General features: G+C 35.3%; 1 protein-coding gene across 2 annotated transcripts in view; it reads right to left on the reverse strand.

Annotated features, from left to right (window-relative positions):
- Positions 1-7,286: 7,286 nt before the first annotated feature.
- The window catches only part of LOC138712026 (sperm-associated antigen 8-like), a 191,013-nt gene continuing 171,811 nt past the window's right edge, over positions 7,287-26,488 (reverse strand). For both annotated transcript variants that reach the window (XM_069843411.1, XM_069843412.1), the window contains exons 3-4: positions 13,512-13,681; positions 7,287-7,671 (exon numbers count right to left, since the gene is read on the reverse strand). In XM_069843411.1, the coding sequence (XP_069699512.1) occupies positions 7,492-7,671; positions 13,512-13,681 (350 nt within the window). In that variant the 3' untranslated portion in view covers positions 7,287-7,491. The remainder of the gene's footprint in view (positions 7,672-13,511; positions 13,682-26,488) is intronic.

The raw sequence follows: 26,488 nt of genomic DNA on the forward strand, positions 1-26,488 counted from the left end.
AGATGCAAGTCACGAAGTTGATAACAATAAAAAAAATATATCCATGGGAGTGACAGTGTGTTCATAAAGTTACACTCACGTGAGCACAGTGAACTTTGTACCAGCTCTAGAATTTGAATTTGTTTCCACATGATTTGAATAAATAACTAGAAGAGATGCAATCACAAGTAACGTTATGGTTTGTTTTATCTTATTTAGTGAAGGTGACATTATATTCCACATTATAGCGGAATTATTAATATTACTATTATTATAATTATAGTGTATCCCTGCTCATGTTCTGATAATGGAGAGTACTTAACAGAGAAACCTGAGTGTAAATAATATTATTCATGTATGTAGTGTCATGTAAAATGGTACAAATAATGAACTTGTATATTTATGGATATTTTAAGAAATAAAGGGTATTCTACAGGAACAAGGCACTCGTATTTGACATTAAGAAAGGACTTCATTATACAGTCATTCCAGACAACAGGGAATTCCAATGAAAAAACATTTTTGAGAAATATCTGTTTACTGCTAGTGTAAGATACAGATAAGCCTCCAATATTAAATATTATAATGATTTATTTTCTAAAGGAAAACATTTTACAAGTTTTATGAGCATTCAATCTAAGTAGTCTTGGCTAGCTAATGGGTACAGCGCATACATTATGCCCAGACACTCCCCCACTCTTCCTACAGAGCTGCGCACGAGATCGGATGAGTCTACTTATAAATTATAGGGGAATTTGCCTTGAACTCGGTAGACATACGTCCGACCTTCCCTTGTATTCCTACCCCTTCCACAGAAACGTTGTTCCCGTACTGCACATCGCGAGTGTCTTGACAAAATCCTGAGCTGTACTTTTTGTTTCCCTGAAGTTTGCAGCACTTACTCATAGAAAGATCAGCTGGTAATGTATGTTTTTCAAAGAGAAATATTTTGAGAGCCTACACTGTTAATTCCACAGCTCCAGGATCAAGTAACTTTTTACTTTGTACTGTATTATTCCTGTGATGAATTTTTAGGTAGATTGTGTTAATAACAATTAGCAATCTTATAGTTTAAGTGAATATTTTGAATTAGAAATGTCACAGTTGCTTTTAAACTGGAAAAATGAAGGACATTAACTCATCTGTAACATCCAGAATATGGTAGAAACAGCTATAAATATTCACCGATTATGTTTTTGTGAACTAATTGGGTGCCATGAGAATTGCATAGCTTTCACATGGACACTATGAGAATGAATCTCTTTTTGTTTTAGGCAGAAACCTGTGTTTTACAATGTACACTGTTTGTTAATAAGATGTTAAGTGAGTTTACAAATCTTGTAACATTCGTGACGGAATCTTATTTTTCTGCAATAATAATAAATGTTATTCAAACAACTTTTTTTCTGTAAAATGATACTGATCTTCTAAATTGATTCTAATAATATAAATTGATAAAAGTCATTTCATTTTCAATATATAGAGCAGGCTTGCAGAACAGGGCGACAATTGTGGCGTTGCGTCACTCATCGGAAACGGCACGCATCCCTTCCTTCTACCTCCGCGTCATTGACTTGGTAGGGGAGGGGATTTGTATTCAGTGTCTGTCTGTCTTATGTGATTGCGTACGGGGCACAGTGACGTCATTCAACGCCAGTGGACTGTGGACGGGGAACCAACGCTTTCCCCATGCTTTCCACCCCTCTCTCGCCAGTTATGTAACCCTGATATAGAGTTTGAAAATAGTAAAAAATGTAACATCCATAACAACTGGAATGGCTGTATAGTGTATAGTAATTACCATTCAGTAGCCGTGCAGCTCAAGTTGAGCTGTGTCCTCCTTCAAGAGTGTCCGTCATTGTTATCAATAACGAGCTACCGTCTTCCAATTCCTCATTTCCATTTCTGCTGCGAATTCCAGATCCCCTCCTTACCATGGCAGTTCGGGTATTTCCCTTTGGACGTTGGCCTGCTACGAAAACTACCAGGGATTCATCTCCCTTGATCTGGTAGGAGGAGGTAAGCTTTACAACCAGCTTGGTTCGAGGACTTCATTTGTTGTTATTGACGTAACCTCATGTAGAACATTATTTTCCCTTTCATTGTCTCTTTTTACTTCCTTCGATACCGACTTACAAGTCAACGCTGTGTGGAGGAGGTTATGGTCATCCACATTGCAGGCCACCCTGACTCTCTGGTCAGCACGGCGCAGGGCCGCTTCGGAGACAACACGAGACAACCATCCAGTTCCGAGAACAAAAGATTGCCCTCACCACTTGCATGGGAATCGACTACGCTACCCTTCAAACCACAGCGGCGGACCTGTATGGTATGTACAGATAAAAATAATTGTATCAGGTAGCAGCGACGACTGAGAATTGTCTGATGAAGATGCAAATCAGTCTTATATTTTAGCTTCACACTTCCCTCGAAGATCTATCGTCCACTGGAAGGTTCGAATTCTGGAAATGTTCTAGTACGAGTAGCAAAGTTTTGATTTTAAGGGGAACTCCACTAAAACTGACAACTTTATTCTAATCATTTTTAAACCAAATTTTCAGAGCTTGTTTACTATGTAAAATACCAACAAAATCCAAATTTGAACTCCCAAATGTTTTCGATTTATTTTTTTTTCTATTTTTTTTTTTTTTTTAGAAATATTTTCAAACCCAAGTTTTTAGTAGAAGATCTCAATTTTTAAGCTTCCTTTACTTCGGTTACATTTACAAGACATAGAGAAACATTTCTACGCATTCATTTTCTGAAGTATTTCATTTATTCGCTTTAAAATAAATTTTTGAAAATTTCAATAGGTTATTTTTCTATAATTCGGGGAAAAATATTAATAAAATAAACTAGCAGCATTTCTTACAAAAGTAAATGCATAAAAACATGCAGCTATCTCATAAATTTTTGCAGTAAACATTTCATCGAGATTGACTTATATTTGATATTGGTATTTGATGTTGATATTAAATCAAGAAAAATAAACTTACGGATTTGAAAGTAAATTGAATATGTAACATATGCCTATCAACATTTTCCTCCGCTACATTCATCTAGTAACTTCAGTGTGCCAACTTTTGAAAAAATTTACTAGATTTGTAATCAGAAATTTGTAAAAAAAAAAACAATTATTTGATGAAAAAAATAATTTTGACAGATCTTTAAATGCCACGTCCCCTTCAGCCTTAATTTAAAAACAATTTAAAACATATTTGTAATCAGAATTGAACTAAATCCATTTGGGGTATGAAAATACACATTCTAAAGAAGTGAAATAGCCAATAAAAATTTATTGGAAAATTTTCGTGATATTCAGTGGAGTCTCCCCTTAAGACGACTCTCTAGGTGCCTTAATTCGCATTTTTTCTAGGGTTTTTATTGTGGCTGTTGAACGGAAGGGTACCCCACTACCTTCTTTGTGTCTTTCCCCGCACACCGAGTATGGGCACCCGTTCCACGTTCGGTGGTGAAACTAAAAATTGCAAAATTTCAAATATTTAATGTAACGACACTATGAACTACATCAGAACGCTAGTATTATCAGTAGTTAGGCCAAGAACCAATGTAACTTGTGTGACCACGCCCAAAGATGCCAGCTCGCTACGGGCATGAGGGCGCCGAAGTGGCGTAAGCCGTGCCGCGCGGCCTCTCTCGGTAATATCTGGACATCGAGAGCAGTTACAAACCTATGCGACCACTCGACTCGTTGTATTCGCGAGTAGTGCTATATTAAAGTGATACTCTGTCAATGAATCATAGTGCAAAATTTCTTGTGAGCTGGGATTAATTTCGGAATGATGCTTCATACGAAGAGAAAATATATTGCTTGCTCTTCATTAATTTCTTCTTAGCGTAAATCCATTCTCTCGATTTGTAAACCAAAAACAAATGAAACATTCAATCTACACAGCTGTAGTTCCATTCCCGAAACTGGGTTACGTATTCTACGTAGCAGTGTATCCCTCTTACGATCTGTTCATGATCCTTTGTTAATGCCTGTGCATAGTTACCATCAGTATTCTATCTCATTATTATGGGAAATTGAAAAATATTTTCAATGTAAGTTAACTGCATCGAGGAGACTTCTGAGATACCGGTAATCACTGACTACAAGATTTTGCACTTCTTATTAGTAACAAAGATTGAGATAAGAAGAGCAAATAACGTTTCATTGTTTAATTGAATTAGTATCCAGACGGTTTTAGCGATAGTATGTATATGGGGCCTTTCGGTGCTGTGGCTGAGTGGTGAGACAGTTGTGGCGACCAAGTTCGCACGTCGGATTTTTCTCGAGGTTCGTCCATTTTCCCATATTAGGCATCAGCATCATTCCGTCCGATCTCCATTACGTTATTCCATAGCACTCGCCGAACGCCGGCCTGCGATGCACGGATGGGGCTGGTTTAAGGACGAGTGAGGTTGCCTTCTCGAAACCTGGATACGCAGCGAACCTTAGTGTAGTCAGCCGGTGTGGGTTTGGGAATGCGTCTAGTTTGGGGGTAAGCGTAATAGATCTTGTAGGTCGTAATGCCTCCTCCCGAAAATAAAATACAATACGTATGAGCAAAAGAGAGAAGAATCCTGCATTCAGTATGTGAACAAAAACGAAAAGTTCCCTATGTCAATGCCTTTTCCGAGATATTTATTAACTATTTGTCATTAATTTCGTTATTTTATTTTCATCTTTTGCAAGGAACGAAGGATAATTCTATGTTCATTTTAAACAATATGTTAATGAGGGAGAACAGAGTGACCGAGTATTATAGCGATATATCGCCTGGCAAATCTTTCTAATACTACTAGAGTCGACGGCAATTCGGAAGGCAGTAGCCTGCTAGCGTTTGCGTTGAGAGAGACTAATAAAGAGAGCAAGGCAGCGTACAACATTGCCACATCGTACTTCACGCGCACGTGCAATACAAATAGCGCAGGAGAGAATTTAAATTATCAGAAGACAATAATGACCTTAGCCGTTGATTACTGTAAGCATGACACCAAACAAACCTTCTTTCCTTCACTAACTATATTTTTTGCACGGTTCTCAATCCCACACCACATACTTCTGCAGTCGTTTCTTGCGCGTTGGCAACGTTGCAATCAGCATCTAGATGGTTGGCAGCGTTCTGCTCGTCAACGTTTTTAAAATAATTATACCTTAAACACTCTTTTCCACGCCTGTCTGTGCAATATATGTCTTTACAGTCTCTTCTTCCATTTATTTAGCCTACATATACACAGTAAATGTTAGTTTTACTTAGTCAATGTATTGAAACACTCACACGTGAACAAACTAACTCTGGAAGTACTTGTTATAGACTGGTTCTGATTGGTTCTACTGTACAAGTTTGTGACGTCACATACTAGAAATGCTACGGCGCATGTAGCAGCTGACCGCCTTCCGAAATGCCGTCTAGTCTATTTAGAAACACCATTTAAGTATCATGAGCTTTTATTTGTAGAATTGCCAGGAGTAACCTCATCTGTGGCTTATGAATAGTTTTCAACTAAAATGTTGTGTCATGTCCAAAGCTCGGAAGTTGGGGACTTGTGTCTTTGAACGTGGCTAAGCGACCGGACTTCAATGTCAACAAACTCCCGCTTCCAGCACGGAGGTACTGTCAGGTCTGCTATAAAAGTGGTTCCTGGCTGGAACAACATAATGATAATATTATGATAGGTTGAAACATCCAATTTTATAGCATATATATAAATAAACATGCAAAATACATCAAATTTACAGTTCTGCTCTGTACATTTCATTACAGTGTATGACTACATGCATTCGAAGATTTTCGAACCCATAAATTCTTCGTCTGTTAGTTAAACATGATTTGAAACGAAGGAAACTTATTTTAACTAGCTACCTAGTGAGTACAAATTGCATTTATAAAATAAAAATGTTTCTAGCCACTACCGTAAGAGTCAGGCTCGTGTACGGTGTGGTCTTAGTGAATAATATAACATAAAATTTACAAGGACAGTTTACTAAATACAGTAATTAACTTAATTCAAACCAATAAGTACAACACAAGAGCAAGAATAAAGAAGAAAGGGAAAACGAGAGAAAAATACACATTTAATATAAATTGACAATCCGACAGAAGCCAGTGATATTCAATAAAAACATGAATATAGTCGATAGAAATAAAAGGTAAAAAAGTACATTTGTTACTATTATATATCATGGATAATTTTACAAAATTCTTTTTTAAAAGTTTCAATTTTAAAAAATTTCAAATTTGGAAAATGGTTTGAAATTTTATTATAAAGTCTTGGGCCTAAATAAAATACTGAATATTTCACTGTCACTGTTTCCTGTTCGATTTTCAGCAGATCTCGTATCTGAGAAAGATAAGTATATCCTAAATTTTTCTCGCAAATAGTTTTCAATTAGTGTATCACTACTAGGGAAGGTCCCTCTACGACTTGATCCATGGCTATGGACAAATTCTCCATCAATTTAAAGGACTGCAATGTCTTTCAGTGAATGCCCGTTTCCAGCTCTAGTTTATGTGTGGTACAACTTACAAGATATAAACTCTGCATTAGAAGAAAATAATGTATCTCCTCAGAATTCCTCCACGAAATTCTGTACCTAAAATTTAAGAAATGCATTTTCAAACTTCCATAACACCCATTCGAATAACACGTATTTTCTAATTCCTCAAACAGACCGTTTACCTGTAATTCTCTTAATGTCATTGGCTTCGACGTGACACAGTTTATTCGTTCGTCTTCTTGCCATTCGATGTGACCACTTTCTTAGTACAAACGACTGTCCCTGAGCACTTGCAGCGTGAGCTTTGTGTACGTTATGCCTGTAACCTTACTCAAGCACACGACACACAAGTCCCCAAGATCCGAGCTTTGGTCATGTCCCATCTTCTGCTGAAAATATTATGGTCACCATAATGTGAAAATTGTCCAAAAATTTAAAAACTAAACCATTTGGTGAAATAAATACAGGACACTCAAAAAATAAAAAAAGCTTTAGGGGAGAGTCTGGTATTATCGGACATCGGGTAATATCGGACAGTGAGTTTCTTTCATCTACCACACGATGATAGTACCTGATTGACATGGTTACGTTTCTGTGATGTCGCATAGAGAAACGTAACCATGTCATTCAGGTACTGCCATATGGTGGTAGATGAAAGAAACGCACTGTCCGATATTACCCGATGTCCGATACTACACGACTCTCCCCTAATTGAAGATAGATTGCTACATATGATAGATGCCTAAGGCATAATAATGAAGATGATGTTGATGATTATGATAAGAAAATAGTAATACCGATATTTTCTGCCTTAGTTTAAAATTACTCTGGGATATCTTTTTATTCTTGCCATGATTTTATACAGAATGAGATTTGTATTTATAAAATGTTTGGTCTTGGACAGTAACAATACTTACTCGTAGTTCATTCCTTAATAAATGCAAATATTGAAAGCAGAGAATTTAGTAACCTGAAAACACCTGTTCTTTTCTTACATTCAAACTCTGTTACAGTGGCTTGATAGGATCAGGATCATCCAGTATTTCTTCCCAGGGTTTGGTGAAGGCTGAGTTCCGCTTGAAAGGAGTGACAGGATCCACAGACCTCGTCAGTCCATCTATGCAGTTCCTGTTGCTTTGCCAGAACGATATGGGGGCATCGGAATACAGCGGGTACTTTTTGTGCGTCTGAAACATAAAGAAGTTCAGGTAACCTATAAACTATAGTTACTTCACATTAGTACTTATGGTCCGTCCCAGGAATCTGTAGAGTAGAAAGACGAAACAAAACTTCTGTGCAAGTAGTATGTGAGAGGGCTAGGGCCAATGATCGTTCTGGGGGAGGTGTTGGTTGAACGAAGCTAGCAATCGCTTGCAGGGATTGGATCATTTCTATCTGAAATCTACTCTACCTTCTACCACGAGAATCTTACCCCTTAGCGGCCTCGAGGTGATGCTGCCCGCAATACTCTCCGGCACAAATAGACTCCGCCCCATATGCGTGAAGTTACACCACAGATTTTTGAGACGGACCATACGTGAAAGTGTTATCCACCATTTCTACAACCGCTATTGTTTAACATTATAAAGACTGAGCTCAGTGAGGAATAGAGTAGATGAGTAGTCGGCATTTCGTGACTCGCGACCTCGCGATTCAAGCCCTTAGTATACAAACAGTTGGGAGGGGTAAAGTATGATCTCCTTCCCCTTAGCCATCACTTGTTCATTCAAAGTTAAGGGAGACTGGGACTGAATTTGATATTTTCTATAGTTTTGGTTTATTTGTTTTCAAATCTTGTGGGTTAGTTCTTATATATAAACATTTGTAGTCTACTAAATTTAAACAAATGTCATACTTATTTTATCAACAGTAATCTCACTAGAGATTTTGATTTATCTAGAGAAAATCAAAACTCGAGTGGAATTTAATTGACTATTACACGATTAGAAGAAAGTATATAAAGATTACAAGTAACGAAGTACCCTAATACAATAAAATATTAATTGACTTACGAAAATACAACTGTCTTCAAATTTATTATTGTACCATCTCAACATTACCAATATTAACCTAGATGGCAGTAATGTGTTATGATTAGCTGTTTTCTTGTTATCAGTTGTGCCAACTATGGAATCTTCATTGAACTCTGTGGACGGTTACTAGTCAAGAAGGTTTTGTTGATTCAGTTTCATTTTTATTAAAACAGTTGCATTCCACTTCAATTATCCTGATCCCAGTAATCAACGTCACTTGACACATGAGTTTCAATAAATCTTAATATTAAACAATCTCTGATACGTGACTATCCATAATATCATATAGCAGAAGCTATAATATAACCTAAATAATATAAACAAGTGTTAGAAAAGTTTTAATTAAGGATGATGAAATAAACAAGAAAAGTTTTAATTAAGGACGATGAAATAAAAAATAAAAATGAATAATTTTAAAAGGAACATTTACTGAAAGTACAATTTTTAAATTTGAATGTTTTAGTGGTTGGTGGTTCAGTTGATGTTATATTGGACGTGTGCGTAAAAGAAGTGGAACACATTGATGGACATGATTTATTCCTCAACTTATTGAGGATTTCCGAATAGTGCTCTTCATTTATTTGTAAATAGGGTTTTATGGAAGATGCATAGCTATGACCAGTGATCATTATTAATTCTTGTTCTTGAATGCCAATGCGAGTCATATTTGAAACTGCTGTGCATCGACTGGAGTGGTTTGTAATTTTTTTGTTTTTTGACGTCCAGACCAGTGCAGTTTGAAATGTTGGCAAACAAAGAAACAAATGCTAGGGTAGTGATAAAAACAAACAAATGCTAGGGAAGTGATAAAATTAAACAAATGCTAGGGACGCGATAAAATTGTGCGATAAACAGCCATACTTGGTTGAAAGACGTCCTTTCGTACCGTTTTATTGGTCAAAAGTAGTATGACGTAGTAAAAGTGTAATAATCAAACTACAGAGTTAACAAAAGTTCTGTAACAGTATGTTAAAATTATTCTCTTGTTAGTTTCCATTTTCTCAGGAAGCATGACTAAATTTTATGGTGTAGGAGTTGGTACTACTTGATTGTAGTGTGATGCAATCCTTTATTATTAATTTGGCTGAAAATGTGATATTTACCATCAAATATTAAAAAAAAAAAAAAAACTAAAATTTTCACTATACCAGAAAGTTTTGTTACACTCTAAATCATGCGTAAATTCAAAATGTCCCTCGCGGGACTATAATTGGAATTCTGTTTTCGAAATTTTGTGAAAGATTTACATTCCTTAATTAATAAAACTACGCATTGATTTTTAAGTCTGAGCACTAGTGAAGAACATGCCTGGAGGCGTAATTTCACGATAATTACGTTTCACGACTCTTTTTCTCGAACCGCGTTTGTGGATGGTGCAGGTCACAAATCTTCACTTCGTGTACCGTTTCCTTAAGAAAATCCTAGAAAGCAGAGTCAAGTGGATTTAGGTAGGGCGACCTGGGAGTCCACTCTGAGAGTCCGGATGATGCCGGAATGGACTTGCTATGCGAAAGATCAGAATGGTTCATGCAGGATCGTGTGGAATTGGCTCGGTGACAACGTCCCTGATAGGTGGATATGACGTAGAAGACCCAGAGAGCGGGCTCTCAGGTCGCCTGACATAAATCCACCTGGATTTGTAGTAAGGAAAAGGCACAGAAAATGAAGTTCCGTGACTTGCAATACCTACGAACTCGAATCGAGAAAAAGTGTCGTGACATCACTGCCGACATGCTACATTGCGTTGAAGTTCGCCTCCAGACATGTTTGGAAATCGTAGGAGGTCATATCGAACATATTTTATAATTTAGCCTATGATGCGGAACTTGTCGGACACTCTGTAGATCCACACTATAGCCTATACACAATTTAGGCAGGTACACAAGATTTTTCTTGCTTAGCTAGTACAAATAGATGTCTTCGTCGTCATCATAAACAACAACAATTTCAATAAAAGCGACGAAACATTAAGTATTTCTATAAGCGAGGGGTGGGTGCGGCCTAGAGGGGTAGCTTGTACAGCGTTGTCACATTGAGTGATAACGCAACTTCTCACTGGAGTTTACAATAGAAAAATTCGTATGCTAAGAACAAACTGACATTACAATGCCAACCGAGCGCGGTGCGATATTCTCTTGTTCGCCAAGACAATGTCGCCAGGACACGTGTGTGTTATATGTAGCAGCTTTCTTATGCTGTATCATTGCTGCTGTTATTGCGAATGTAAAAGTGTTATTAACACTGTGCTTAAAAGTAGCATGAAATCTCCTGAGTACTTCAACATGAAAAGCGAATTCTATAAGACGGAGGAAATAGAAATGATCTCTGTGGCAACCGAGCCTCTACTGACAGCCATATGATGTCACTTCCTGTTTAGTCGTTTCATAAAGTGGAAACTATAGGCCTGTAGCTGTGAAGTAGTTTTCGAATGCGAGTATCTGAGTTTCGAATAAAGGTAATTACTGCAAGGGAAAGCTTAAATGCGAAACATGTGGGTTACTATTTCCAAAAATAGCTTGAACTTTGCAATTGTGTTACTTTTGTAAGACTCTTGGAACGTGTGCTTGCCAGGGATTTTCTTGATCCCCCAACTTTCGTCACCAACAAAGCCTGTACAACAAACGTATACATTCTGTAGTCGACCTTTTACATTATACTGAATTTTTATTGCCAGATAGTGTGAGGAATTTCTCACGAGAGCTCAACAGCACAGTTCATAGGAGGTACCGTCATTTCCCATAACTATGGTCCTGGAACACGACTATGGTCCACGATACAACCATTCAAATTTTGTAACGTAGTACCTCGTTTATCTATATTTTTGTGTACTGTAGCTTGAAGTCAAATAACTGCAGCTATCTACGAACGGTCTATGTTACTTCTACAATGTTCTTTGAATGGTTGTATCGTGGATCATAATTATGTTCCAGGACCATAGGTACGGGAAATGACGTTACTGACCTAGTTAAATTGCGTCGTGACTCGTACACATAAAAGTCATTCTACTGGTAGCAGAACGAGACATTTTATGTGATTTTATCATCATCATTTCCTATTCAGCGATAAGGCTGTAATTGATGTTTTTTTTATTTGAAGTGTTGTATCAGTGAAGAAATGTGTTGTGTCAGTGAAGTGTGTTGTGTCAGTCAAGTGTGTTTGTGTCAGTGAAGTTTTATAGTTAATAGTGGTAGTGCAAAGTATTTGAACAGTGACATATTTTTGAAATGTTAGTGAAATCAGGATAGAATCAGTGAAATGTGTCGTAGTTCCACTACAGTGAATGAGTTGACAGCGAAATGAGTGTAGTGCTGAAAGGTACTTGTTCATGTATGAACATATACTCGTGGGTTTTAGTTCGAACTTAGGGTTAAGATACAACACTTAAGATACACTTTAAATGTTATTTTAAGTGATCGTGCTTCATTAATTTAGAATGCTCCTTGTTAATATTATTATACTATTGTTATTATTATTATTATTATTATTATTAATTTATTATTATATTTATTATTAATTGTCATTATTGAGTGTAAATAGTTACCACTGCCACCGGATATTTACCCATTTGCAGTGTGAATAAATACATACACACATACATACATACATACATACATACATACATACATACATACATACATACATACATACATACATACATACATACATACATACAAGCTATTAGTCTGTTCCGGTTTCAGGCTATCTTTTAATCTGTGTCATTATTATATTTATTATTGTTTGTCGAAAATGTTTCGAACTTTTCCCTAAAATCTATATCTTTTTATACTCTCTTCACTTGTACACCCTTTCACAGATCGGATAAATCTCATTTTTGCAGTCTCCAACCTCCTTTTGCCCATCCTTTTAATTGTCCAGATCTACTTTAACTTCCTCCCTCTTAGTCCTAATTATTTTCCTAAGCACCTTATTCTCAAACACCCTTAACCTCTGTTCCTCTCTCAAAGTGAGAGTCCAAGTTTCACAACCATACAGAACAACCGGTAATGTGACAGTTTTATAAATTCTAACTTTCAGATTTTTTGACAACAGACTGGATGATAAAAGCTCCTCAACCGAATAATAATAGGCATTTCCCATTTATAACTACGATATCGTAGTACTAAATACGATAACCTATCACTGATAAATTCGACCTTTTTCTTTAAACCTACCACACCCACTATAAATTGCGTTTTCTCAGAACTACGTTTTTTGTCAATAAAGTTCCTAGCGGCTTCCATTTCCTCCGATTTACATGAAACTTTGGAAGAATATTCAGCATATTGCAATACACAAAGCTGTGCATGAAACCAGCTCCTTACTGAAAACTTTTCATGATATGAATTTCCTACTTCTAAAAATTAAAGAAAATTATCAAGCAAAAATTATGATTTGTAAGAAAATTTTTATCTTACGAACTAATTCTCAAATTTAAAAATACATGTATAGTTTTCTTTATCGTGAAATGTAAGTCCTTCACAAAAGATTTTTACAAGCAAAAACAATTCTGAAGCCGTCAGAGATGTTCGGAATTTACGCATAATTTAATGTCATTAAAATACATGAAAATTAATATCTAAGGAACTAATGAATGAATGAAATTTCATGAAATTTTGTATTGTTATTTAGACGTAAAGACACAACAAACTCGTCGAATTTGAAAGAAATTAATAAAAAAACTTCAAAAGTTTCAAAACTTAGTCCTAGTGTCCCTTAAATACAGATAATGAAGGATTCAGAACCGTAGTGGGCCAAGCGCCATTCACTAAAACCGTAGAAAACAAGGTTTAAAATGAAGTTATCACATAATTCAATGGAAACATATAGCAAGTAATATAAGGTATAACATTCAAATTAAATGATATGTTAATGTTAAACTATGGTATTCAATTAACTTTAAACCTTGCTTTCTCCGTTTTTAATAAATGGCGCTTGGCCCACTATGGCTCTGAACCCTTCAATTGTGGGGGACAAGAATTTCAAGAAGCTGTTACCTCCGATTCTTTCGGGATGTTTTCTATGCTGGGGACGAAGCCTGGAAGACCGAAAGATCCGTCGTATTCCGTGTCATATTCTGCCACTGGGTTTGGTGTCTCCATTTCGCGAGCCAACTCTTCTGCCATTTGCTGCAGCAGAAATCGCTTCAGAAGCTGCTTACGTCTGCCTGCAAATTGATGCAGAGATTATGAGTTCAGTCGTACGGACAGATGGAAGATCTGAATCGTCTTCTTAATTGGATTATTTCTTCTGTAATTCTTTAGGAACTTATTTCCAGGATGTAATTCAGGGGTGTAGTCATAGCAGGGCGGGCCAGGACGCCGCCCTGGTACTTTCTTCTGTAACCTGGCAGCACCCTGCTTCTTTATTTTTTTTTTTTTAAATAATGATTGCCTTACTTGTTTCTTACTCAATTTTGTATTTTATAAAAATAGATTAGTATTATGTATAACAGCGGGATTACTAATAAGTAGTAATTATAATAATGCTTGCTTGCTTGCTTGCTTACTTACTTACTTACTTACTTACTTGTTTTTAAGGAACCCGGAGGTTCATTGCCGCCCTCACATAAGCCCGCCATTGGTTCCTATCCTGAACAAGATTAATTCAGTCTCTATAATCATATCCCACCTCCCTCAAATCCATTTTTATATTATCTTCCCATCTACGCCTCGGTCTCTCCAAAGGTTTTTTTCCCTCCGGTCTCCCAACTAACACTCCATATACATTTCTGGATTCGCCCATACGTGCTACATGCCCTGGCCATCTCAAACGTGTGGATTTAATGTTCCTAATTACGTCAGGTGAAGAATACAATGCGTGCAGTTCTGTGTTGTGTAACTTTCTCCATTCTCCTGTAACTTCATCCCTCTTAGCTCCAAATATTTTTCTAAGCACCTTATTCTCAAACACCTTAACCTATGTTCCTCTCTCAAAGTGAGAGTCCAAGTTTCACAACCATAAAGAACAACCGGTAATATAACTGTTTTATAAATTCTAACTTTAAGATTTTTTGACAGCAGACTGGATGATAAAAGCTTCTCAACCGAATAATAACAGGCATTTCCCATATTTATTCTGTGTTTAATTTCCTCCCGAGTATCATTTATATTTGTTACTGTTCAATAATAATAATAATAATAATAATAATAATAATAATAATAATAATAATAAGAATACAGAATTTAAGTGCGAACTTAAGCGTATATAAGTTACATCATCCTCTTATTCAGCCCTTTACCTGCATGCTTCAGCCTACATACAGTTACAAGTCCACACCTGTGGAGTAACGGTCAGCGCGTCTGGCCGCGAAACCAAGTGGCCCGGGTTCGATTCCCGGTCGGGGCAAGTTACCTAGTTGAGGTTTTTTCCGGGGGTTTCCCTCAACCCAATACGAGCAAATGCTGGGTAACTTTAGGTGCTGGACCCCGGACTCATTTTACTGGCATTATAACCTTCATTTCATTCAGACGCTAAATAACCTAGATTGGATACAGCCTCGAAAAATAACCCAATAAAAAAAATACAGTTACAATATACCCTACCGTACTCTTTTCTTACATCCCCTTTCTCAAACAGCTTTCTTCAGTTGGCCGTAATTCTGGAAATTTTTGCTGGTCAGTTTATTTTCATTGGCGCATTGAAGTCTCTGTGACTATGATTCTGATTACAATAAGTGTCAAACGGAAGACTTTTGTTCTAATAATATGTTATTCGTCTTGAAAATGTGATTATTCATTGTAAAGGTTCACATACCAGGATAACAACTATAAAATATTTTATCCCCTAAGAAATTAAGTACATACGGGTACTGTTAATGTCTTGGACGTATTACACAATGGGGTAATCCATGAAAGCTGTAATTCAATAATAAAATATAGTAGATAACCCTCCAAATTCGCAGTCGTTTTAAATACGCTGTTTACACGCTGTTCCTTGAGAGCGTCTTGTCGCGGTTTATCCTATAATAATAATAATAATAATAATAATAATAATAATAATAGATTTATTTACTTATACTTAATGTGCTGTACAACAGCCAGTGGCCAATTACAGTTCAGCACAAAAACAATATAACAAAAAATTAGCAATTATATAAATTACAATAAAAGTACAATGGAATAATTATTTAAATAATGGCAATTAAATAAAATGATAATTACAAATGAAAGAATAGAATCATAAATAGTATTACAAAGATATACAAGATGACGAGAATAATATTACAATACACATCTAAACAAAAGGCATAAATTAATAACAACTGACATAAAACTCAAAAAGTATATAGGCTACTACACATTAAATGGATCCAAGTTCAATCCATGCAAATTAGCATATTTTATACATCTGCAGACCGGAGAGAGAGATTTATAATTTCTATTATAAAAAATGTTTATGAAATCTTAAACCCTTCGCAGAAATACGAAGACTGATATTGCTTATGAATGATTCACAATGAATATCACCCTTAATGACTACAAAAAAATAAATAATCAATATCTTGACATCTGGTAAATAAACTACAGCAATTAAAATATTTGCAGTTAATATCATATTTATAATCGGAATTAGGTAAAAATCTATAAGCACACAAGGAAATATTTTTTTTTGGAATATTCTCCAATTTAGCCGAGTCAGTGGCAGTAATGGAGTTCCATACAACAGATGCATATTCAAGCTTGGATCTAACCAATGTATAGTATAAAATTAATAAACACATAGGAGTAGAAAAAGAATAAGTTATAGATCTAATTAGACCAAGCATTCTTAATGAATGGGTATAAATATATTACATAATAATAATAATAATAATAATAATAATAATAATAATAATAATAATAATAATAATAGTAACAATAATAGTAATAATAATAACAATAATGATAGTAATAATAATAATAATAATAATAATAATAACAATATTAACAACAATCTTTTCATGATGCGCCCTGGTACTTTTATTTACGTTTACACCCCTGGTATGATTTTATTTTCATGTGGACCAAATTTTTCTTCCATTTAACAATGTCTTCTATGAATATTAAACAAATTGAGTGATAAATTACATCTTTGTTTTACACTCATTATATTTAAAATGTGTTCTCTGAGTTTTAAAGTACGACAAGTGTTATTTCTGCATTCAGTAGAAGGAGAAAATAAAAATAATAATAATAATTGTAGGCCTATAACGAAATTTTTGTTGCAGAGGATTAAAGTACGTGGAAGAGTTTCGGAGGAAGCGTCAGCCATGTCTTGCAACCTGTCGAGCGAGCCGGTATCTTGTCTTGCGATGACATAATCCGCAATTAGGAAACGTCCAAATTACTCACCCCTTCCTGTGCTAAGCCACGGCGCTTCCAATTAACGCGGATTTCTGTGCAGGCGTCATTCAAATCGCAGTTACGACACAAAAATATGGTGTGCAGGATTTCCTTGCGTTTCCCTCGGAATCACAGAGCTGAAACACGCGAAAGTGGTCGAGGCGGGTTTTGCACTTCCCGCGTGTATGCCGGCATTTTATTTTCACCTTCTTGTCATATATGTAGGCCTACTGACAGCGAATGTGTACACGTCACGGTCTTGCAACTTCTTCGCCAGCCGTTCCCAACCTGTATTACGTGAACTTTAGCGCGGAATTTGAGTCTCTCCATACTTAATTTCATTTGTTGTATTTCGTAGAGTTTACATAAGTGTTTTGTTCAGATGTGGAAAAAGTAAGAAAAATTACACAAAAACATGCAATACCGTATATAATTATTAATACATAGTGCGTATATTAATTTAATTCACAAATTCAAATAGTTAATCATTAGCCGCCACTGTGGTCTAGTGGCCAGAGCAGGAGTGGGCATAACGGAGGGCAGGTAGATGTGATCCATTTCACTCCTTCCATAATATTTCGGATGTGTTCATGTAACATAAACTTGGCTTCTCTTCCGCTTAGAGCTGGACAAAACTAATGTGGCATGCCATTACATTAAACATTTCAAATCAAGTCAAATATGTAATATAAGCATTCATGTAGTCACTATGGCTTAGCACTCTTTATAAATAATCACTTATAAGCTATAGATCTCCTATAATGTTTGGTCAGGATGAGTCTGTCTATATTAAAATGAATACTATTAAACGTAAAGGAGTTACGAGATATAGGCTGTTAGACGTGCACGTCCAATATTTTTCATCAGATTCATTAAAAAAATGTTCGCAGACATAAGTGGATTAAAAAATTGTCAGCATCGTAGCTACGAAATTACGTAAGTTAGAAGACTTGTCATGACGTAGAGCTAGGATTTATATGTAATAAGAGTTAAGAATGATGCTGAGTATAGTTGAGTCGATGTGATGCCTGTTAAGCCTGGTTGACAAAATTCGGAATGCAAGAAAAGTCACAAGGACTAGACAATGCAGCTTTTAAACCTCCCGCTGTTTTGTAAGTGGTGGTTAAAAGGATTAAAGGCCCTTAGCATTAACTAATGGAAGTAGCAGCAGCAGCAGCAGAAGTAATTTTATTTTTCCTGGCAGAGTTAAGGTCATAAGGCCTTCTTTTCCACTCAACCAGGTTTCGATAATATACATGAAATACAAAATTATGTGATAGATTACAAAACAACACAAAAGAAGATACCTTAGATATAGTAGAAAATTACAAATAGTCAAGATCTGTTACATAATATAAGGAGAATATAAAATACAGAAGCCACCGGCGTGGCTCAGTCGGTTAAGGCGTTTGCCTGCCGGACTGAAGTTGCGTTCGGGCGCGGGTTCGATCCCCGCTTGGGCTGATTACCTGGTTGGGTTTTTTTCCGAGGTTTTCCCGAACCGTAATGTGAATGCAAGGTAATCTATGGCGAATCCTCGGCCTCATCTCGCCAAATATCATCTCGCTATCACCAATCTCATCGACGCTAAATAACCTAGTAGTTGATACAGCGTCGTTAAATAATCAACTAAAATAAAAAAATAATAAAATATAGTAGAAAATTACATATAATCAAAATCAGTTACATAACATAAGGGGACTATATACAATTTATAAGACTCGAGTAATTCTACGATTAATTCATTTGAGATATAGTATACAGTTAATATACTAATAGGAAAATACATGTGGGTTACAAGACAAAAAGTTGAATAGCAAAATCGTACTATATAGCATATAGACACAAACGATTAAGTAATATATCAAGATAATAAAAAAGGGGGGGAAAGGAAGAGAGAGGAGAAAAAATAATAACTTGGTTATTTAAGACTATTTAGAAACTTCCGCAAGACTCTAGTTCTGTTCAATAAAAACATTTGTAAGTGGAGTGTACTTAAAAGATTTTAGACTCCGACTGCTCCTGATTTCCTGTGACTGAATGGCAAGTATAAGGAGGGGGGCATGGGTTGCATGTTTATAAACTATACCGACTGAAAATATTAGCTTTTACTACATACGAATCCTAGCTCAACGTCATGACAAGTCATGACTCATGAGACCCGTTCAGAGCAGAAGTGGTGTAAGTAAAAATTGGGTAATGAGGTTTAAAGTAAAAATTCTGTAAAATACAGCGCAAAATAGCAATTAATATGTCCTTCGTGCTAACCACTGACTATTAATAGTTTAAATAAATTAAATATTAATTGCTACTTTGCGCTATGTTTTACAGAATGTTTACTTCAACCCTCATTACCCATTTTTGACTTACACCACTTCTGCTCTGAACGGCTCAATTTATACAAATCCTTGCCGGTTTTACCTGATATTTGAAAAGGGGTATTTTTCTCTATGATCCGCCACTGTTTAAAATGCAATAAATAAATTTAGCGGACTGCATTTTCAACTAGTAGTGATTGTGGATTGTCTTTTCCATTAACAAATTATTCTTGAAAACTTTCTCATTATTTCAACCTGCACAACAAATTACGTTAAAATAACACATTGCTTTAATCCATGTAACAACTATTTCATTAATATAAACCATTTTTAACAATCTTGTTTAAACTCTTACCCATAAGTTTATGTTCGCCAAAATCCTTCTTATGTTCAAGATCGAAGTGCCATCTGATATTATGTTTTATACATAAATCTCAATTGAACAATTGAGTCATTGAATTTTACCTTCATTCATAATAACAAAATAATCTTGATCCCATGTTTCTTGGAAATTAAAACGAAACCTACAATTTATTAGCCATATTCCATCACTTTACACACCCCTGATTAGAACGGTATGATACCGAGTTCAACCTCTGCTTGCTGTACGTACACGCAGACAGGTAGAATATTTGTCGAGGGAGAAACGAAGGGTGGTTTATACAGTGTCCGCAGCAACATTGTGTCCATTCCTGAGCTAGAGCGCTGGACTTATAGACTGGTTCACAATAAACCGGGAACGGAAACGACAACGAGAACGAGAACGGAAATAATGTTAAAATAAATGTATTTAAATATGAGCATTCACAATAGTTAATTGTTGTGTTGGACAAGCCCGTGGTACAGGTAACACAGGGGTTTTATCCAGGAACTCCGGTTCTCCTGTGGCTTCCCAACATATCTCCATCGTCATCTGATCTCATTCTGGGTGTAGCGTAGACCAGCCTTTTATGGTGCACCCTGGGGAACGACCCTGTCGTTAAATTAGTCGGTCATTGGCTTCATAATATGTCTAAATGACGAAGAGTCAGGTATCCGCCATTAGTAAAAAAAAAAAATTAATCAGTTGAGTAGAATGTATGGATATGCGTAAATTTTTGTTAATTCTGTTTTAATGTTCTTCTTGCCCCTTTGTAATTTTGAGATAACAGGGCATAGACCATAATAATACGAATAATGAACTTTTTTCTTGTAACAGCTGAGACTAACAGAGGGTACATGGATATCTGATTTATGTAATTTATTAAAATTATGAACGTTCTGATTAGTACTAGAAGTATCGTGATTTTTAACATAAAACACCAGGGAAACATTGTATTCAAAAGATGAGGTCAGATTTTTAAATTTTGAAATAAACATTTTACAATCTGTCCTTTTATATTATAGACACCTGACATTATTCTTAGAACTTTTTTTGTAAGACAAAATATGTTTAGATTCAGGTGAGTTAGCTCAGAATAAGAGTACTAATCCATATTGCATTATATAATGAAAGAATCCAAAGTAAGAGTGCGTTTGTATCGCCAATGCAGGATAAAGATCATAATGCATAACAGGCAGAGCTCAATTTAGGAATAATATATTTTGTGTTTTCTACTTCATGTGATTATCAAATTGCAAACTAAGAAGCCGATAGTTTCTTAGAAAAAGAACTTGGATTCAATCCTCGAAAGATCTTATAACATTTTTTGTAAAGAATTCCGCTATGAACTTATTTATTGTAATTCTAATCTCACTCTACTAATACTTATTCAGAAAAGAATAATTAAAATATGCCTCAATAAAGCAATTGATTACTCATCCGAGCTTTTGTTAACTGATTTTAATGTTATGAAAATTAAACAAATTTATTATATTGCCTTATTAAACTTCATACATAAAAACCGCAATAAATTCAAATTATATCATCACGAATATGGGACTAAAAGATCCGATTTTATAAGACTAGAGGAACCAAAATGTTTCACAAGCACAGCTCCTAGCCATGGTACCTACTTTGGTCCAAGGTTATATAATAAAATAATTGAAAAATACCCAAATTTGGAAAATTTTAGTATCAGAAATTTAAAATATAGCGTTAGGAATTTATTTTTTAAAGAATATATATTGGTTTAATATGTATATGTATTTGTATGAGTTAAATTGTTAAAATTGAAGTTGTATTTTTTTAAGTTAATTTATTCCTATAATTTTTTTTCCTTGACCCACTGTGTGGCAAATAATTATCTTTATTTGTGTTAATTATGTGTTCAGATAATTCCCTGAGCACGAGTTTTTACTCCTTGAGGGAAGAATTAAGACTGTATTTTTGTACGTTATTTTACTAACAATAAATAACGATTAGTTATTTGATCGCTCACAAATTCAAGAGGCGTTCCGGAAAAAATATTATTATTATTATTATTATTATTATTATTATTATTATTATTATTATTATTATTTTATCAACCATGGGTGGACGTAGCGCTAGAGTTGGGCCGCCCCTTCTGATTCATATCACCTGTCCGGTTTGACTTCATTTTTTATACAGGTATATGTCATCCCCCGTAAGCGTATCTGTTCGTCTCTGAAGGCAGTGACTACACCATTTCAGTTACTTACTGCCCGCGGTCGAGTAGACACGAACATGAAGATATTACGCAATTCGTAAGCTTCTATTTATTACAGACTTGGTTTCATTACGGAGGAAATAGCACGTGCTTTCTAGATTAGTGGGGTGAAGAACAAAGATGTCATGCTCAGCGAGTGTGGATAATTCGTCTGTGAAGTTGAAGTTCTGGAAAAAGTGCAGGTAATTTCTGAAAATACGCATTTTTATTACTGAAGATCTTCATTCGAAACATTTCTTACAAACCGCACATAATCCTATGTTCGATTTGTTGATCAATGGCGACTGGATTTTTTGGTTTGTAGGATGTAATGAATATGTATAAATACAATAATACACAGTGCATTTTATTAGAATTAATTATTATTATTGGTACTTAATATCTTATTGTGCGCAATTAATAAATTAAAGTTTGTCATAGATATGTATACAGATGAAAAAGGACTTAGGATTCGATACTAGGTCTTCGAACGTTTCACTCGCGGGTAAAGAGGGGGGGGGGACTATAGAATACATATATTGTATAGGAGAATTATTGTATACAGGTCTTCGAACGTTTCACTCGCGGATGAAAGGGGGGGGGGACTATGGCATACATATATTGTATAGGAGAATTATTGTATACAGGTACTGTGCCCTCTATTGCAGGGTTTAAATCATAATCGCATTTTGCTACTCCATTTCTAAAAATGCAACAAACCTTGAATGTAAATGAGCAAACATGCAACAATTACATTCGACTTGAGAAACGAAAATGGTAATGGAGAAAATGAAATCAGAGATGTTTGAACTAATCTGAATTTAAATGAAATGCTAATGACATGGGCAATGTTCAAAAAGGTATTGAGCAATAGATATTCAGGAATTGATTTCAAAGAGTTGGTGCAATTCATGTAAGTTAAATGAACTATTTCTTCTAATTGATTTATATAATTGTAGCGCATACTGCAAATTGTGAGCGAGGATTTAGTTACATGAATTTTGTACAAATTGGAATTAGAAACCGACTTTCAGTAAAAAGAGTTGGTACTCTGCTAACAGTTAATCTTGAAGGGTCCTATGCATAGACATTTCACTAGCCCGCGCTGCGAGCTTGCTAAACTAGCCCCGGCTATCGATTGATTACTTGTACAGGATTCATATCATATCGCTAACACTGGTTTATGAATACGAAAAACGTTAGTTCGCTGATAATCCACCGGAAGCCCCCTCAAAAAATGTCTATGAATATGGCCCGAAGGGTCTCCTAGTAAAGAATTTCAATGTTTAGAGTGCCCATAAAATAACGTATTTTAATATGATGTAAATTCAGCAGTAATTGATTCTAAACATACCTACGTACGTCTAATGATTTATTTACATAGTATATCTAGAGTGTGATAAGAAAATTGAAAGTAATAAAACTCCAAGAAACACATTACAGAACTTTTCGTTTCTACATACTATATTAATTTTATCTTTCTGCACAATTATTTATAATATTGCACAAGCATTTCGCAAATTGCACAAATATATTTTCTCATTTGTGCATTTTTGCGACAATTATTTATTTTCTAGCTTAAACCTGTTAATTTTGCAGATATACAGCCAAGCTATAGATATTTTCTTTATAATTTAGTCATTTTGCTACGTAGTAATAATAATAATAATAATAATGAAGAAACTTCGATATCTTCCCACACTACACTCAGAAGAGAAAACGTAAGCCTACTTAAATCAATGAAACCTACTCACAATCCTCGACCTCAACATCACTTAAATATTCTCTCAACTAACCCACTAGCCTTGTCACATATACCTCGGCCTATCGCCTCATTTAATCCATAATGAAACGCAAATCAGACGTTAGTTCCGTGTATGGTGTTGGGGAAATACCGAAGATTTGCCATAATAATAATAATAATAATAATAATAATAATAATAATAATAATTCTGAAGGATTAAGCCTCATTAGGCCTGTTCCGGTATCATGAATTTAACTGTTCTAGCCATCTCTTCCCCGATCTGCCAACATTTCTCGTACCTTTCGCTCTATAGCTCAATAACAATTTTGGGATGCGTTAGACCTCCATTCGTTCAACATGTTCTTTGCAGTTACTCCTACATGGTGTATTTTTTCTGTTACGTTAAAGAGAGGAGTTCTCTTCTGCAGCTTCGATCTTCATTTTTGTTTATTGTATAAAATTCTGCTCCGTACAATAATATGGAAACCGCCATTACTTTTTAAACTTTAACTCTGTTTCCGAGTATTCTTAAGATATTTTCTTGTTGTACTGCATATATAATTGAATATATTTATGTAATAATATAATAATAATAATAATCATAATCACAATAATAATCATCATCATAAATCATTATCAAATATATTACCGGTACTATTATGGTAATTATGAGAATAAATTACGTAATAGCATCGGCCAGGCCATCTTCCTGCAATAGAAGCCCAGGGAAAGTATTTCCCCGTTAGAGTGTATACAGGCTGAAGCTTTCTATAACACGTGACACTGAAGCTTTCAACTAGCATTTTTCTAAGTTTTGCGTTGCCAAAATGTGTGACGGATCAGTTTAGTTCAGGCTTAGGGTATGTCTCTCACATAGTCTACTAAATGAAGTGAACTGTGCTTTTCGCGTTCATTTTGAAGTGTTCTACCTCTTTATTTCACGTGTTAAATAATCACGTTTAGGTTACCTACATCGATCAATTATTTTCAATTACTAGGTATTTTCTAACATGTTTTCGAGTAAACTAACATCCTACATGAATTCTTCACATTCCAAACTACCTTCCCTCTGAAAATTACACCATTTTTCCACTTTTTTTTTCGTAAAAAAATCTTCATTGTCGCGTGCTATAGAAAACTCCTACTAAAATGGAGCAGAAAGCAATAATAAAGAACTCTAACCTTGTCAGAGTCCTCGGTCTCCTTATACTAAGTTAACTCACCTCTAACCAACCTGTCCTAGTCCTCGGGTTCATGTCACTTAGCTATCCCGTCATCTAATCCACTCTGATCTTGTCACATTCCTCGGCCTCATGTCATTTAGCTATTCCCTCATCTAACCCACACTAACCTTGTCACATTCTTTGACATCATGTCAATTAGCTATCCCCTCATCTAACTCACTCTAACCTTATCGTAGTCTTCGGCCTAATGTTGCTTAGTTTTCCTCTCATCTAACCCACTCTAATCTTGTCGTAGTCCTCGAACTCATGTTTTCTCCTCATCTAACTCACTATAACGTTGTCATAGTCCTCGGCCTCCTATCACTTAGCTATCCCCTCGTCTAACCTAAGCTAACCTAACCTTTAACTCGCAATATTTACGAAATACACACTACGGAGAGTAAAATACAGTGCAACATTAACTCCACAATCAGATACTAACACCAATATACCTGCCACCTAGACAGCTCATGATAAAATGACAGACCAACTCATTAAAACATCACAACGTCCTCTATATAACCGTACAAGGAACATTAAAACAAATATACCAATCTTAGTTACTCCCTGTCAACTATACTGTACATTTAAGTCTACCCAAGAATACGTACCTTGAAGTCGTAAGTATGAACTAACTAGATAAAACGAAAATTATTGCTTTCCGCTCAATTTTAGTAGTTTCTACATGTTCCCCAAGTCAATTCAATTTGTGAATAAATTTTTGTCGAGAAAGCCGTCAGTTAAACTAAATAATTGACGTAACGGATTACAGTATAACGCTTTTAAAATTTTGTCACAGACATCGTACAATTACTGGCAGTTTGCTAAAAAAAATTTACATCATTTCTAAAAACATATTTGAAGTCAAACTAAGTCAGTACTATACCTGATCAATATATAACATTATTATGTCTCGTATTCACTCGATCTAAGCCTATTTCAGATTTTAATAGGCCTTTATAATTGTTGAGATTATTTTTAGTGTAACTTGAATAAATGTTTAAATTGTATACATTCATTTTGATAAATAGGTGCCTACAAGAACTTTTCCCATGTGTAACATTATTCACAGTGCTTTCTTTTGATAGAGTAAGATTCTAGCAACATCTGCTGCGTATTCCCTTTCTACTTCGTAACAAATATGTGTTTTGAATAAAGCAGAACATACCGGTACATTCTTACAAATTTTTAAAAGCGTTTACTCGTAAATCAAGCTATAGAATGGTCTTCTCATCTTATACGAAAGTCATCGACGTAGCTCAGTCGGCTGAGGCGCATGTCTGTCGGTCCGGAGTTCCTTCGGGTGTGGGTTCAATTCCCATTTGGGCTGATTACCTGATTGAGTTATTTTTCCGAAGTTTTCCCCAACCGTAAGACGAATGTCAAGTAATCTATGATGAATCCTCGACCTCGTCTCGTCAAATACAATCTCGCTATCATCAATCTCATCGACGCTAAATAACCCAGTAGTTGATACAGCGTTGTTACATAATCAACAAAAAAATGTGTATGAAAGAATCATATCTGCTGCTAATATACCGGTATTACGAAATTAAATTAAAAAAAACTTTAAAATCAGATTCAAACAGTCTATAAATCTGTACTATCATTATCACTAAATGCACTATCACCTTTGCTTTTTAACTTCGCTTAAAATATGCCATTAATGAAGTCCAGGATAGCAGAGAGAGTTTGGAATTGAACGGGTTACATCAGCTGCTTTCTATGCGGATGACGTGAATATGTTAGGATAAAATTCACAAACTATTAGAGAAAA

The sequence above is a fragment of the Periplaneta americana genome, chromosome 13 (genome assembly GCF_040183065.1).
Source record: "Periplaneta americana isolate PAMFEO1 chromosome 13, P.americana_PAMFEO1_priV1, whole genome shotgun sequence".
Lineage (NCBI taxonomy): Eukaryota > Metazoa > Arthropoda > Insecta > Blattodea > Blattidae > Periplaneta > Periplaneta americana.